At 29.9% G+C, this 18,569-nt stretch overlaps 1 protein-coding gene and 1 non-coding gene across 6 annotated transcripts in view; one reads left to right on the forward strand and one right to left on the reverse strand.

The window, feature by feature from the left end:
* The window catches only part of Engase (cytosolic endo-beta-N-acetylglucosaminidase), a 63,821-nt gene that overhangs the window by 43,239 nt on the left and 2,013 nt on the right, over window positions 1–18,569 (forward strand). For 4 of the 5 annotated variants that reach the window (XM_083085645.1, XM_083085647.1, XM_083085644.1 and 1 more), the window contains exons 9-11: window positions 7,347–7,633; window positions 9,768–10,076; window positions 11,937–12,092. In XM_083085645.1, the coding sequence (XP_082941771.1) occupies window positions 7,347–7,633; window positions 9,768–10,076; window positions 11,937–12,092 (752 nt within the window). The remainder of the gene's footprint in view (window positions 1–7,346; window positions 7,634–9,767; window positions 10,077–11,936; window positions 12,093–18,569) is intronic. The other variant, XM_083085646.1, reaches the window with a different exon arrangement.
* On the reverse strand, window positions 14,559–14,632 carry Trnaa-ggc (transfer RNA alanine (anticodon GGC)). Its single transcript has one exon. It is a non-coding gene; the product is annotated as a tRNA-Ala (tRNA).

The following is an 18,569-nucleotide window of genomic DNA, read 5'->3' on the forward strand; positions in this document are numbered from 1 at the left end:
TTTCACAATAAAATATATATGATTTTATACATCCCCATTTCACCGTAAAGATTCACCCAAGTGCCAATTTATATAAATTGTTTAATATTCTCGAATCGAATAATTCTTTCTCTATAATGAGATTCTCGCATTTAAATAAAATTAGCATTTTGTACAAAAAATTAAGTATATATATATATATATATATATATATATATATATATTTATATTTATTTATTTATTTATTTATTTATTTATTTATTTATTTTTAACTCGTGAGTATAAAAATATAATATCCCATAATTGTATGAAACAATTGGAAGAATAAATATGATTCTGCATACATAAAAACAGATTAAGAAAATATGGAATAAAAATTTAGGCGAGTGTCATTTTCGAGAAAATTCTTATAAATTGGAAAATTAATAATGTCTTCGTATCTTTTTAAACTTGAATTTTATTTGAGGACCAGTTCAATATGTATTATTAAATTTGACTCGGCATATATATATATATATATATATATATATATATATATATATATATATAATTATCAAAATATATATAAAATCTATGAAAAAGATAATATAATAATTTTGCATTTAATCTTGTAATTATCTTACATTTTTTATTTATATCTACGTATAGAATTAGTCCTTTTTGCAATTTTACTATTAACATATTATCACTCTGTACACAATTATAAATTGCTAAATATATAATATGTTAATGCTTTAGAAAGTCGCGAAAATATGATTAATTCCTATGCGCGGGAGTCCCAAGTACATTATCGGCTTTGGAGTACTAATTCTTGTACATTTTCCAATAACGAAGTCATGCAAGGTGACTGATCTCTCGCGTCCATTTCGCAAATTTCCGACGCAATGCGGCGCAGAGGGGGAAAGGCAAAGAAGAAAAAGCGAGTGAACGAGAGGGAGAGAAAGAAACAATGTACAAAAGATGAGAGAAGTAGAAAGAGACGCAGAAGCAGCAGGTAGGAATAGTGTACCTGCAACCTGCCTGGGATAGTGTACATTTCTCGACGCGCAACTCCAGTCACCGATCGAATGCTCGGCAGATCGGTCACGCGATAGATTTTCTTGAAATCGCAACCGCAATCGTCTCCGCTGAGACCGTGCAAAGTGAAAAAGAGTGGTCGCTTGAATGGCGTTTTCAATTAGCGTGACGAGATGTATAACTCGAAAGAATCGACAATAATAATTTATTGGTATGTTAAGTCACAATTATTCGCGTTATAATTATGCTAATCTTTCAAAGAAGCTAATCTTTCACTGAAGTTTTTATTCGTATATATATGTAATACTCTTAATGTGTTATTTTACATTATAATTATATAATTGTGTAATTTACAATTTACGATTTATGACAGACGGTATTTTATGATTGTTTATAAGAAGAAAGAACTTATATATATATATATATATATATATATATATATATATATATATATATATATAAGAGTAAAAATTAATTAGTAAAATTTCGATGAGTTTCGATTTTGATGCTATGCGACAATTTTGTTTCTCTATCTTTATTATACAGTTCATATCTGTATTTATGGGACAATTGCACTGTTTAGAATGTTTTACAAAATTTTTCCATGTTGATATTTACTATATTCTAATATATAATAAATTTACGATAATATTAACGATATACAGATATTATAAATCTTTGCTCATATACATACTGTGAAAAGATAGACATACTCATACTTCGTAGTTTTCATAAAAAGGGAAACAGTGTTGAGAAAGAAGGAGAGAGAGAGAGAGAGAGAGAGAGAGAGAGAGAGAGAAAGAAATATTTTAAAATCAGCAAAATGCAAAAATTCTGTTGTACGTGCTGACCCAAGCGCTTCGGTGAATGTAATAATAATCTCCATCAAGCTCTCTCGAAACGCTCCGAAAGATGCCTCGCAGCTGTAAGAATGGTCCGTTATGTATGTTTATTCACGAGAAGAAATGTATATGTGTATATGGAAGACTCGATTGGGATGTTCAACTCATGTTTTAATCACTGTTTTGCGATTAGTTCTCAACTATATTACACGTATGTAGGTTGATGTCTTTGAATCGCCAGTATATAAATTTTTCTCTCTTTTTTATATTAGACAGGATATTTATCTTATTTATTTCTATTTATATAAAAAAAGTTTGGTTACCTCACTTACAATTAGAAAAATTATTTGTACATATAAAATAACCCCCACTTAATGTAATAATCTAAAGTATCTTCATTATTTTTAATTATACAAGAAAATTTTTCAGGAAAGTTGTATGGTTAGATGATGAAAATATTTATCGTTCAATGAAATTAGTAATGTATTCCATAAACAACAATCGAACAAAACTGACATCAATTTCCGCAATAATATGTTTATAATTTTTTTAATTAATGAGCGAGCGATCGAATAAATATATCAATAAACAAGAAAAATTTAAAAGTCAAGAAAAAATCATACATAAGAAGTCAAATATGTATAGAAGCTATTAAATTATAATATAATTATTATTTCAAATTAAGCATATTAATACATAAAAAAATTTTATTAATGTAGAATCTTTTTTTATTAATTTAGAATATTTTATGATTTGAAACCTAACCTAATCTTTAATAACCTTTAATTTTAGTGGTTGTTGAATTTGTCTCATCATTTGTTATCGCATAAAAAATATAACAATGATTTAAAAAAAATTAAATTGATATTTTACATTAACTTGAAATCTTTTTTATATTTCTACTTACAAAACTAATTACACAATATAATGTCATCTTCCAAACAAAGCAATCGTTGTATAAATTCTTTAAAAATCTTTAATTACTGAAGAATGATTTCACATATCCACTTAAATCAAACATACTGTATGTGTGTGTATAAATATTGAAAATTTCAATGTATATAATATTATATAATTGTCTTTCACAAACATGCATTTTATTGTAAATATAAGGATTATGTGTTAAATTAGAGAATTTTTGTCATTCAAAATATAATATTATAATAATGCATTTTATTATATAAATTTAAGCATCACGTGTGTTAAATAACTGAATTTGTTAATCAAAATATAATGTGTTATCATTGATCACAGCAGGAAATTATAATTTGAAATTAGAAACTCTTCTTGTGTCAAATTTTATCTGTGTCATTGATTAATTGTATTGATGAAAGTAATATATAAATTATAATAATACTTACACACACACACACACACACACAATCCACGCGCGTAAGTAAAATTGCCCATGAAAATCTCAAAATCGGGATCTCTCCATTTAGTGCAGCGACTTCGATGATACTTGGAACAATTTGTAACAGCGCAAATTATCCTGCTTATTTCATACCGATATCTTCTTTCGTATGCAAGCAATTCGAATCTCATAAATTTCGAATAAAATAATTTCCTGACAAGCTGCTTGTGCCGGATAGATGGTTGCTCAAAATAGTTTCACGGTATTTGACGATCATAGCTCGTTTAAGAATTAACGGATTTCTCCCTCCCTCCCTCTCCCTCTCCCTCCCTCCCTATACTTCCCCCTCTCTCTCCCGCCTTCTCTTTCCCCTCACCCTATCCTCCTCTCCCTCTCATCCCCTCCCTCTCTCCCCTCCCCCTCTCTCCCCGCTCTCTCTATCTCTATCTATCTATTTATCTTTATCTTTATAAAACTAAAACAAAACTGTAAGCGTTATTTAAATATAACAGAAATTTAATTAATTTACTTTAAAAAATTAATTTAAAAGAAAATTATTTTATTTTCATGCATACTTATGATATAGATATACATATACACTCAATAATTTTTAACACTATATATTTTTTATCTTGAATAAATAACATTTGTCGTGCGAAATTTTTTCCGTATTTTAAATTTATATCTAACATATTTGTATATTATAATTATACAATTATAATATATAAATGTTTTCTTTAGCTTGGCCACTTGAAATATCTTCATATTGTGTGTGTTTTGTGTGTGTGGGGGGGGGGGGGGGCGTGTGCGTGCGTGTGTGTGTGTGTATGAGCGCGCGCGTGTGTACGTGCGTGCGTGCGTGCTATTGATGATAGAGAAAATAATAGAAAAAATTATTGTACGGAAGGAAGAAATTATTATACAGAGCATTAAGATTATTACATATAAGAAAGATGTGATGATTAAAATATCAAACAATATCAAGCTCAATTTTACTTCAGTTTTGATATTAGTATATAACACGATATCAGTGTCATCCATAAAAGATATATGTAAACTTTGTCAATTTTATATATATATATATATATATATATATATATATATATATATATATATATACACACACACACACACAAAGATGAAAAATTTTTATGATTATTATAATTTATTATTAGTTTTTCTTAAAGTAATGTAGTTTTCTTCTTATATAGCGTTTCCCGTATTGATGACAATCAAGATACATATTTCATGTAATCGAATTTGAATAAAAAACCTTGTATTATTAAAGGATATAACATCATCCATTTATACTTAAGAAAACAATGATACATTATATTTACTTATCATATTATAAAATTTTATTTTGAACTTTATGTTATTTATTCCTAAGTGTTGTAGAAGTTTTTGCTTTATTTCTAGATAATTGCGATTCTGCATATGTTACCAGTCGGATCAGCGATTACCACGTTGTACAATCAACTTTGAATTCAACATAGCATTCTATCGTTACAATGTTAATTCGCAATTATTATATACAATTTATACTAGATATTCAAGTAATATAAAAGTATTTTAATGTATCCTATATATTCAATTTTTAAGAAACAGTTCGAGAAACAAATTTATATCAAAAATAATATACATAATTGAATTTTTATATATCTGTTTATATTATAAATATATATATATATATATATATATATATATATGTATAATAAAATCCAAAATTGAATAAATTTCAAAGTATACATTATAATTTAAATGAAAAAAAAATACATAAATCAATAAAATTATATAAAATTATAATTCACATGACATAAAAATGTATTTTCGCAAAATTACATTCAATATAATAGTAAACGAGAAATCATATAAATTTGGAAAATGCAATCGTTGCCACGATTAAAATATTACCTTCTATTTTGTGCCTCGAATAAAACAAACAGAAGAAATTACTGATGAAAAATTATTTCGAACAGTAAATAAAGATAGTATAATAATTGCGGCGGGATATAATATTATTATCGTAAAAGTCAACCATGCACAATTAATTCGGAAGAAAATCATGGAGGACGCGACAATCGCGCTTGACTCTACAGTGAGAAGTCAAAATTCAAGTCATTCGAAGGAATCAAAAGATTCGGAATTGAAGCCAGAAAGTTGTCTAGAGTCCAAACACTCGAAAGATGTTCTTATCTCAGAGAAGCAACAGCGGCAGCAACAGCATCCGAAGCGCACATCCGAAGATCAACAGGATTTGCAGGCAACTTTTGAGACAAAGAATGACTCTAATTTATTCATGTTTACATCTTGTGGACAATTGTTGCTTGGTAAGTTGTGATGCGAGAGAGTTTTCTGATCCCTTTTATCGATACTTTCCATACCAGGATTAATATCATTAGTATTTATTTCCAATTGGGTCAAGTAGTACAATTGAGATCTTTAATAGATTAGATAATATAATCATAAATGTATTATGAACTAAACGATTTCAAGTGAATACTTTTATTTATGTTTCTCGATCTTATAAAATGAAGACGTTAAATACTGATAATAAATACTGAAATAAAAGTTAGAATTATAATAGTGCTTTATTGGAATTATCATTGTACAATTATTAATGAAAAATTATCACGTTGTTTTATTTTATTTACTTGCATTTTTTTATTTGCATTTTTTATTCTCATATTTTATTCGCATTTTTATCATTTCATTCACGATATTTTCTGAATCTATATAAAATCGAAGTATAATCTTGTATCTTTTATGTGACATTAAAATACAAATATAATAATGTAGACTCAAAGAATTTCTAACAATAAGTACAAATACAATTTTCGCAAATTCTTGCGATTAATTATGAAAATTAGTTCTATAACAGGAAAAATATATCGCCACTTAATTACAGACAATTAAATATAGTGATACATTTTAGATCGAAAAATTCATGCGTGCGTTTCAAGAAGTCACGAAGCGAAATGTTGAATGCACATAAATCAGAAAGCAACATAAGAGTGAAAACATTTCACTTGGAAAGTCGTACATGCAACTCATTTTGCACAACTATAAAGCACAATGCTCTTTGCATACTTACAATTTATTTCGCTTGAATAATCGGGAACAATTGAGATGAATGAGTTAATTATTATCTCTGGCATATTGCTTTGTTCTTCTCATACCTGAGATCATTCGCTAACTATCAAACTACTGATCATTCGATCTATTGAAAGAAAACATAATCACATGTGAACAAAAATTTACGCAATTTAATTAAGATGGCCATACGATCAAGAATAACAAAGAACATATTTGTCTTTTTTCCAGAATTTAATAATTTATTGTAACAAAATTATTGTAACAAAAACTTTCTTGTGCATATGTGTGTCGCGATTTAATATAATTATAACTTATTAAAATTTAATTTATTAATTTTTTCGATATTATTGTAGAGATAGATCTAGTCTTATAATAAATGCCCCATATAATTGATGATTAGGCAAGAAGTTTAAATAAATTAAAATAATGATATATAAAATAAATTAGAAGATAATGATTTTATATGAAAAAATAAGTCAAAAAAATATGTAATAAAATTTACACAGTTTTATAAAGATTGAATCAACGTGAGGAGTAGCGCAGTAAATTAAACAGAAAAGATTTTTCCCATTTTGTAATTTTTGCAATAATTATTAAAATATTAATTAAAAAAGATTGACGAATAAACGCGTGTTTCGTGCAGCTAAACCATAAGGTGTGTTTTAGCATGCCAACGGCGAGTATCATACAATGTTACACAATGAAAACACGAGAACCAGAAAATGTACGGCCAAACTTTTCGTTGTCGACACTCGTTGCTGACATACCTAAAGAACACATCTTACAATCTAGGTATGCAAAACGCGCACTCATTCGCCAGTTTTTTGTAATTAATATTTCAATAATTATTGCGAAAATTGCAGATTGATAAAGAACTTTTGTATTCAATTTATTACGCTCTAATCCTTCATGAGCATTAGTCCAATCTTTATCAAACACTCTGAATAATGAGATGTATATGGTATAATAATTGTACACAATACCATATACAAAGTGTCATTTGTCCATCAAAAATGAAGAAGATGATATGTAATCTGTTTATCTTGCCATGTTCCTAGGCATCGTTCTGGTCGTTTTTGGTGTTTTGGCGCTCGTCCATGGCGCTTCTTTGGGTAGTTCCGGTGCAGGACTCTGGGCAGGTGCAGGTGCCTTGGTTGCCGGTGCGCTAGGAGTGGTTGCAACATTAGCAACGTCTTCCACCAAAACAAATTCCGCTTTCGCATCCGCTCATCTCGCATCCAGCTTGATTGCTCTTGCTCTTTCGAATATGGCCGCTATAACGGCCTTGACAGCAGTCGTCAGAGATTCGCAAAGAGCATCGGAAGTGTCGTTTCTCAATCTCTCGGTACGTCTTCTATACTTATCTTTTGATTCAATTTTTTTGTACAATGTCAGTATGTAACATTTCGAAAGAAGATATTGAAGTTCGTTTATTGTGATTAATTTATTATGTCAAAATGTTAAAAAATACTGATGATATTATAATATGTATAATATGTATAATATATATTATATGTATAATATGTATAATATATATTATAATATGTATATATTATAAAATGTTATAAAAATAAAAATATTATAAAATATATTATAATAAAAAACATTATGACAAATTAAAGTTAGATATATAGAAAAATCAATTTTTACGAATTTAGTACAATTTAAAAAACAGAAAAAAATAGATGATAAAGATAAAAAAGAATTTTATTTAATTTCTATTTTATCAAATTGTATAATAATTGATGTAATTGTCAATTTTCACACTATCAGCACAATTACTTTTAAAAAAATAAAATTACTTGAAAATAAAGTTTTTTTTAAATAAGTAATTTTTCTAGAGTGAGTTATAAAATTTCCAGATTATAATTAATAATTATCCTATGATCCTATGATTTTGAGATATAAAATAAATATTAGTTTATTAATCTCAAAAAAATAAATATTAGTTTGTTAATCTCAATATTAAGTTAAAATCACGCTTCAAAATCAGATTTCGAAATCACACCAGAACATCGGGAAAAAATTTTGCGCTTAACCATGTGTAATCGTGTGTAATATGTATTTCGCCGGCTGAAAATAATATTATTTCTAAATTTTATCATTACTTTTCATGATACAACAACTAGCATCAGGCTTGTTTGTTGCATTCATGCTAGCACAGTGCATGCTCTATGAGCATAGAAGTGCGGATTCGATAAAGATCAAGAATGCATCCACGGCGTTAATTAGCAGACCGAAGCTTTATTTCTAATTAACACACAGACACACGAGTAGATCTGGATTTGCTGCATCAATATCGGCATTTTGACAGTGAGACAGTTTAGAAGAAAGGAAAAAAAAATGTAACCAGAAATGAATCTTTGTTTAAAATATATATTTGAAAATATCAGCTTTTATGATTTTACAAGTTTTTTAAATATTAATTGAAATGAAGAAAATTCATATCACAAAGATTACATCATGTATATTTTCTCATCAGAATTAGAATATATTATATCTTGTGTAAATTTTATATCGAAAAGAAGTAATAAAAACAAAAACTGAAATATTTATGATTTGTATATAAATGCGTTGATATGTCATAATATTATCATGCGTTGATATGACATAATTTAATCATTATTTTTTTAGGAATAAACAAATAAATGTGCGCTAATTTTTATACATTTTCAAGATATATAAAGAATAAAAAATTTATGTTACAACTAAATACACGTAAGAAGATTTGCTTTTTGAAGCGTCCGAAAATACATGAAAAAAATTTTTTATTAAAAAATTGACAAACTGATATATAGTTGCTAATTTTTAAGCGTTAGGTATAAAAAAATAAAATTATGAAAAAACTATAGCTCTTTTTTTCGTCTTAAAAAACCTGTAAAATGTAATAATGTAATTCAATTTAACTTGATATGTCGAATTTAAATTGATGGAAGATATATTTTGTTTGAATCTGGCAAATGCAACTGATGAAATCGTTTGACCACCGTAGGAGAAAGTTCCCAATGCCAAGGCTAAAACGCGGTCAGGCCGTACCATGAAATTCCACGGATCACGATCACAGGAATACATAGGAAGTTATGCTCGCGCGCGCGCGCGCGGCGTGCGCACTCACGCAATACTCGCGTTAACACGAGTAATAATAAAGCGTGTTTCCTCTTAGCTTTACAAAACTTTGAAAGAATATTGTTTGATGTTAGTTTATTTTGTGGGAGGGGAAAAAGGCTATAAGAGATATATAATGGACTGATTCTAAATGTTCTATTTCGATTGAAACTAGCTTACCAATTTTACAGTTATGATTTGCAAGATTTTTCTTTTTATTCTTTATATGAAATAATTTATCGCATCGATATATGAAATTATTGATAGTATGTACAACGATAAGCGAAATACCAATCTTTTTCATTTTTGATAATTTCCGTATTTACTGTTAGAGGACGCAGAGAACTGGAAGCTTTAAAATATATATGTTTCAGGATGATGACAACAATGTGGTGGAAGTAGACGGTGGTTTAGCAGGTCTATTGGCAAGTATCGGCTTGCTAGTGGCAAGTGTGGCAGAGCTATTGGTATCCGGCTATAGCTGTCTGACTTTGACACCAAAGTTGTGCGGCTGTCTGCGAAACAGCGTAACAGACGAAACGTTGACGAGTGATGGTCACCTGAAAACCCGCAATATGGTTCACCAGTGGGTAATTGCGCAGAATCACGTACCCGCGAAGAACCAGCAACCACCAATCTATGTAATGCAGCCGATGCCGGTGCCAATGCATCCGATGATTCAGGTAAATGCTCAGCCTCTTCTCCCATGATCTCCAACAATTACGGTCGCTTGTCTTAGGAGGATAGGTCACTGATATACGTGACATAGAAAGTTCAAATCGAAGAGAAACTCTTCTAAGCAAATTGATGCACGCTTTATTATAATCGAAATGTTAATACCATGTGCTTGGAAAGTGATGAAAAAGGATTGAAATACATGAGCAGAAACAATTTACTCAAAAATGCTAATATATGAGACTAGGATATTAATCATGGAATATATTTCAATTTTGAGAAAAAGAGAAAGAGAGAGAATTTTAAAAAATTAATATAATATATACAGAGTGGACCATTTTAATCAATCCATGCGAATATTTCGAAAAGAAGTTTTTTAAAAAAATATTTCAGACAAAAGTTTGACTCGAAGGGGGATATAACATGATACCATTGATTTGACCTTGGAGAATTGTTTGAAGATCACTGAAGGTCACTTTTAATTTTTTAAACGGAACTCCCAATTCTTTATTGCTTATTCTTATAGCTTATAGCTTATCTCGAGAGCTTTCCAAAACACTATAATAAAGTATTTTCTAATTGATTACTTTTCGAGTTATGAGGCTTGAAATAATTTTTTAATTTTACATAAACCGTAAAATATCTAGTAAAATATTCATTTTCCGATTATCTTACCTTAATACTTTTATGTACAAAATAATGAGAGGAATCAATTGATAAAAAAATACATAATTATTTTTAAGAAAAAAATCAAGAGACACGGTAGTGTCTCGCGCCAAGTTCATGCGAAGCATAGCAAGGCACTCCGTGTATCTATACGTGAGTTGCACAGTTGAAAGTAACTCAGACCGGATTTCAATAACGGTTGAACGGATCGAATTCTTACTAGGCTTAATCGATAGAGCGAGTTTGAATTATGTAAAGAAAGTTATTTTTGCGCTGTGTGATCCATAAACGGATCTGTAATCGTGACGCAAAATCGAAATATAGAAATTTTCATTTAAGAAACGTCTTTATCATCGTCATCAACACACATGTACACAACACATAGAAAGAGAAAACGTACAGTTCCTACTCTCGACAGAAAATTACGCTAGCGATGTTTTGCGATATTAATGACATGTGTCATTAGTGATATGTGTCATTAACCGCACTTTGAGTGACAAGTAATAAAGTGTAAGTTAAATAATAAATAATTAAAATATTAATTAAAAATTGGCAAGTACAAGCCAGTAAGATATGATAATTAGAGCGCAAGGTAAATAATAAATATCTATTTTATAAGCTAAATATAAATATATAAAATATTATAAAAGTATACATTGTGTATATATACAGGGTGTCAGGGCTATCTGTTGCCAAAAAAAGCTCTTGTGTCTTACCTCCAGAGCTTTTTAAAACACTATAATGAAATATTTTTTCGAGTACTTTTCGAGTTATGAGGCTTGAAATAATTTCTTAATTTTTACATAAATCATAAAATATCTAATAAAATATTCATTTTTCGATTATCTTACCTTAATACTTTTATGTACAAAATAATGAGGGAAATCAATTGGTGTAAAGAAAACACATAATTGTTTCGAAAAAAAATATGTAATTGTTAATTGCAAATAAACACAGTTTTGTAACACCTATGCGATTTGACGTGATAATTTCTCCAGCTATTGCAGGAAAACTTCGGACCATCGTAACTCCAGAAGTAAGCGTTTCCGACCCCATGTTTATGGGACATTTTCTGCTTGTTTAGGTCCCTGGAACTTATTCACAAAGTTTGTACAGACCATTCAGGGACACCCTGTATATTATAGTCTGCAATGAAAAAAAGATTATTCAAAAAGAATATAAGGAATTTTATACAATTACAGCCACCCTATGGTATGCCACCACCAGCACTAGGAAAATTCTCGTGTGGAACATTTGTACCTGCTGGAACTCTTTCGATTTCTACATCAACGACATATGGCGCCCTACCTATGTTATCGCACATGCCTCCGTATGTTGGACGACCATCATCTCAAATGGTGAGCTATTGAATATAAAATTAAAATGAGAGAGAGAGAGAGAGTATAACATCTCTTTTATTAATTTAAATTGATAAATATCTAGAATAACAGCAACCTCATTATTGACCTTGACATATGTCGTCAAGGTCATGACCGTGAGTAAAAGTTTTAACCAGTCATTGTTTATTAAAAAGTTATTAACAATCAAATTGTATAGTAAGAAAAGAAAGTATTAAATAGGATAATCTGAACTGATAGAATATATGTATATTAGCTGTATTTAAGTATTTAAATAAATGCATGTGCGCAGGAGAGGAGCCTTGCATCCCCATCCCAAAACTAACTTAATCCAATCCGTGTTCGTGGTATGGGATATTTTTCGCTTTGTGGTTTCACATGAGTTTAAGGGTAGAGCCCTCTTTCTCTATGCATTTATTTAAAGAGCAAATGCATGCATCATCTTTTAAGTAAACGTGTAGGGGGGGAGGGGCGAAGCTCTCTCCCTGCACCCCAGCCCCAAAAAACTGATCTAATCCGATCCGTGTCCGATAGGATTTACCTCGCACTTAGCGCTTGTTTTTCCTATACAATTTAATTGTTAATAACTTTTTAATAAACGATGACCGTCAGCTAAAACTTTTTGGAGGTCACTATGGATCATGATCTCGACAAGATATATCAAGGACAACGTCATTAGTAAGGTTGCCGTGATTCTAAACATTTATTATTAAATTATATTCATAGGTAACAGAATTAATTAAATTTATAAATAATTAAATTCGTAAACATACATACTTGGATACGCACAAATAATATTGTCTAATTATATTTCGATAAATGACTTTCTTACTTTAATACTTACATAATTATGCGATCACATGATAAGTAATAAGAGAATATTGCAATAGAAATGTTAATTATATTTGGATCTGAAAGTAATCTGCAGACTGTATAAAAATGCTTAAGCACACATACAAAAATTGTTGACATACAATATGATTTAATAAGATGTTTCAAGGAAAATGTTGCTAAAAATAATCTATAAGAAATTAGGCTCTGTATATTGAAATATAAACTTAATCTATTGTCATTTTTAAATGAATATAGGAAGCAGAAAAAGTAAAATATTTTTTAATGAAAAACATTTTTTTGGCAATTTTATTTACATATGGACTAAAAATAATCGGAAATTATTTTTATTATTTAATAAACGTTTGTAAAAAAATGCCAAATCGTCAATCTCAATAACATATAATGATATATTTTCGTCAATCTCAATAACATATAATGATATATTTTCAAAGCGTACATTGTAGAATTGAAAAAAAAAAATTAAATCTCTTTCGGAAAGAACTTTAAAACTTTTTTTAGAAGACTATGTAACATATTTTTTGAAATACTTACCATTTTTCTTACGCTGTGATCAATTCTATTTGGTTAATTTTATTCAGCGATATGTATTTTTATATATTATTTCGGAATTCTCGGCACAGCAGTTGTTTTTTAAGTATTCTCACAGAAAAAAAAACGCATGGATTCAAATTCGAAGAGTATGCAGGTCACTCTATATTCTCTTAAGCAAGTTTAGAATATCCTAAAAATTCGATTTTCATAAACTTTCAAAATATCTTCAAAAACTGATAACTTCCCAGATAGCAAAGTCTGTAGAAAGCATATCATGCCAAGTGTCTGCTATCAACTAATGTTAGCAAAACGGCTACAAATTTGGTACTGAAGCTGTTATTACCAATTAAGTTGACAAATTAATGTCAAAAATCGAACAGAGTCTGCTCACAGAATCTGACGCAGATTGGTGGCAGAAACCAAGCAGAATCTGCTAACATGACTTGATATCAGATTGTCGGCAAAAATCAAGCAGAATCTGCGTGCGCGCAATTTGACTGCAGATTGACAGCAGAAGTGGAACAGAGTTTGCATGCGTGATCTGATGGCAAATTGGCAACAATCTGCATTTGATTCGATAGTTTCTTCGCTTACCGCTATGTGATGTATTTTCTCGCAATCAAATTTCTGTCAGAAATATATATAAAGTCGCTATTATTAATAAAAGATCAAAAATATAATAACTATTTCTATCACTTTAATTTCTGATATGTGATACAAGCAGATAAGATTCAGAATATTAAACTGATTGGAATCAATAGGATAAATGGATAATTATTCATTTATGCCTATTTGAAGCATAAAGGAAGAATTTAATTCTAAATAAATTATATGTCAAGTTTTATAAGTTCAATTTAATTTTAAATTTAAACAGGCCATCAGAGCCAAACGCGGATGGTAGTGCGTAAGTTCAACGAGAATTAAGTTTTCGTTGAAATTTATTTGTGTGCACAGGGCACAAAATTTTCTTGGTACGATACCAAGCAAATTTTAAATAATTCTCAATTCGAGAAATTATTTAATTATTATCTCTCTATTTCCCCCCTGTAGTGTTGTAGGCGAGAAAAATATCGGGCTGAAAGTCGCTGAATCGGGAATCGAACCCGAGTCTTTCGCTTGCCGGGCGACTGCTCTTACCACTGAGCTATTCAGACCCCTCAACTCGATACTTCTCGGTCGCCTACAAATATATATTAAATTAAAGTATAACGCCATCTTCCGCCGGCGTGAATTAAATAACTATAAGAAATTAGGCTCTGTATATTAAAATATAAATTTAAATTTAAACAGGCCATCAGAGCCAAACGCGGATGGTAGTGCGTAAGTTCAACAAGAATTAAGTTTTCGTTGAAATTTATTTGTGTGCACAGGGCACAAAATTTTCTTGGTACGATACCAAGCAAATTTTAAATAATTCTCAATTCGAGAAATTATTTAATTCGATTCCCGATTCAGCGACTTTCAGCCCGATATTTTTCTCGCCTACAACACTACAGGGGGGAAATAGAGAGATAATAATTAAATAATTTCTCGAATTGAGAATTATTTAAAATTTGCTTGGTATCGTACCAAGAAAATTTTGTGCCCTGTGCACACAAATAAATTTCAACGAAAACTTAATTCTCGTTGAACTTACGCACTACCATCCGCGTTTGGCTCTGATGGCCTGTTTAAATTTAAATTTATATTTTAATATAATATTTAAATTTATATTTAATATTATAATTTATATATAATATATTTTATATTTTAATAAGAGCCTAATTTCTTATAGTTATTCAATTTAATTATTTTCACCATTTACTTTATTATTAATTTATTAAATTGAGTCCTTTACTATGTGAGATATAACTACGATATAACATATTACATATTATATGTTGTATTAGAAGAAAATTGTAATTAACCGATAACTCGCCGATAATAGTCTTATTTAACATCTGTAGTAATTAATTTTATTGTATTTATATTACTTATTTATATGAATGACCAGAAGCTGCAGATTCTGCTCGGGATCTGCTGCCAATCTGCCGTCAGATTACGCGCGCGCAGATCCTGCTCGATTTCTGCCGACAATTTGACATCAAGTGATGTTAGCAGATCCTGCTTGATTTTTGCTAATAATCTGCTGTCAGATTCTGTGAGCAGGAGAGGAATCAATTGGTGTAAAAAAAACACATAATTGTTTCGAAAAAAAAATGTAATTTGCAATTAACAATTACATATTTTTTCTCCGAAACAATTATGTGTTTTCTTTAAACCAATCGATTTCTCACATTATTTTGTGCACAAAAGTACTAAGGTAAGATAATCGAAAAATGAATATTTTACAAGATATTTTACGGTTTATGTAAAATTAAGAAATGATTTCAAGCCTCATAACTCGGAAAGTACTTAATGAAAACTAACTTAATTATAATGTTTTGAAACCTCTCGAGATGAGCTACAAGAATATGCAAAAGCATATAAGGTGTCCCATTTAAAAAGTTGGAGGTGACCTTCAGGTGACTCTTCAATATCAAACTAATGGCACTATCTTATGTCCCCCTCGAAACCATACAACTTTTGTCTGAAACATTTTTTCGTATCTTTTAGACTTTACAAGATATTTCGATGGCAAAGTTAAAATGGAACACCCTGTATGTATGTATATATATATATGGGGCATTCTTTGTCAAATAGGACACCCCCCCCCCTGTCCAAAAATGGGGGCAACCGAAAAATTTCTTTTAGGGCTCATTTTATAGTTATATGCATGTACTTTCGTTTTAACTCTGGCCTTTTTGAAAAACCAATATGGCGGACCCAATATAGCGGCCAAAACCTGGGGAAACTGAACTTTAAAAAGCAATATCGCTCATTAGAGCGTACTAAAGCGGTTGCTTTTTTATGAAATCCAGTGGTGCAGTGTTTTCTTCGTCCCTGGTAACGAATTTGTACTAAAAATATCAAATTTCGAAATGGCGGAATTTAAATGGCGGCCAAATGCCAAGAAAATGGTAGAAATCGATGATATTATTAACTGAGACTTATACTGTTCGTTCCAGGCTCATTAAATTAAGTGCTGCAGCGTTTTTTCAATCGCTGATCTCTTGATCACATTGTTAAATTTCAATATAGCGGCCAAGGGTTGCAAAAAAAGATCTTATAATTGCGAAAGTCTGAATTAAGTATAACGATTAGTTTCTATTTTTCTGAAATTCAATGTTTTAGGGTTTTTTAGTGGCTATTCACGAATTGCGTTTAGACGACTGTTTAGACAAATTCAAAGACAATTTATAGTAAGCATGCTCCAGCTATTTGAAATTTGATATTCGGTGTACAGATTCTACAGATTCTATAAAACACTACGATATTTTTGAAACTATCAGTTATTTCTAAATAAGACATAAATTAGATCACACCCGACATGGATTTCATAAAAAAGCAACCGCTTTAGTACGCTCTAATGAGCGATATTGCTTTTTAAAGTTCAGTTTCCCTAGGTTTTGGCCGCCATATTGGGTCTGCCATATTGGTTTTTCAAAAAGGCCAGAGTTAAAACGAAAGTACATGCATATAGCTATAAAATGAGCTCTAAAAGAAATTTTTCGGTTGCCCCCATTTTTCGACAGGGGGGTGTCCGATTTGACAAAGAATGCCCCATATATATATATATATATATATATATATATATATATATATACACGGTGAGTCATTTTAATCTATAATCCCAATTATCTCGTTGGCAAAGCATGACAGAGAAAAAATTTTCCCACAAAAGTTGTTTGTTTCTTTGGGGGCCATAAGATGGCACCATTGGTTTGACCTTGAAGAGTCATTTGAAGGTCACGTGAAGGTCACCTTCAATTTCTTAAATAGAACCTACAATTTCTCATTACATATTCTTGTAGCTTATCTCGAGAGCTTTCCAAAACACTATAATTAAGTTAGTTTTCATTAAGTACTTTCCGAGTTATGAGGCTTGAAATCATTTCTTAATTTTACATAAACCATAAAATATCTAGCAAGATATTCATTTTTCGATTATCTTACCTTAATTCTTTTATGTACAAAATAATGAGAGGAATCGATTGGTGTAAAGAAAACACATAATTGTTTTTGAGAAAAAATATGTAATTTGCAATTAACAATTACATATTTTTTCTCAAAAACAACTATGTGTTTTCTTTACACCAATCGATTCCTCTCATTATTTTGTACATAAAAGTATTAAGGTAAGATAATCGAAAAATGAATATCTTACTAGATATTTTATGGTTTATGCAAAATTAAGAAATGATTTCAAGCCTCATAACTCGGAAAGTACTTAATGAAAATTAACTTAATTATACTGTTTTGGAAAGCTCTCGAGATAAGCTACAAGAATATGTAATGAGAAAATGTAGGTTCCATTTAAGAAATTGAAGGTGACCTTCACGTGACCTTCAAATGACTCTTCAAGGTCAAACCAATGGTGCCATCTTATGGCCCCCAAAGAAACAAACAACTTTTGTGGGAAAATTTTTTCTCTGTCATGCTTTGCCAACGATAATTGGGATTATAGATTAAAATGACTCACCGTGTATATATATATATATAATTGTATATAACCAGGGTTGGGAAGTAACGCGTTACTTGTAACGCCGTTACCGTTATAGTTACTTTTTTTTGGTAACGGACTGGTAACGGCGTTACATTTTTTTTTCTGTAACTGTAACGATAACGTAGTTACATTTTTTTAGTAACGATAACGAATTTAACAGTTACTTTTACCGTTACTTTTCATATTTTGAAAATACTTATGACATCGTATTTCTGTCATACAATTTGTCATTCAATTTTTAGTTATCGACCGACATTCATATAAAATTCGATAATATTTCGGATGAAATTTATTGCTCTGAGAGGTGTCTGTGAAGCTGATACGACAATCTACGAATTTCAAAAAAATACTAAGAGTTCTGATAGCACTTTTCATAGTTCTACAGTTCCTGATAAAAATTAAACAGTTCCGCATTCCTTATATTGAAAAGTCGAAATCGAAAAAATGTCGTGCTAACTTTGCGAATCTAGCACGACACTCTTCCCTCTAAAGAACCAAAACGCGTT

This window comes from Camponotus vicinus, unplaced genomic scaffold (genome assembly GCF_025532165.1).
Source record: "Camponotus vicinus isolate PSW18456_S1 unplaced genomic scaffold, iyCamVici1.0 SCAF_12, whole genome shotgun sequence".
Taxonomy (NCBI): domain Eukaryota; kingdom Metazoa; phylum Arthropoda; class Insecta; order Hymenoptera; family Formicidae; genus Camponotus; species Camponotus vicinus.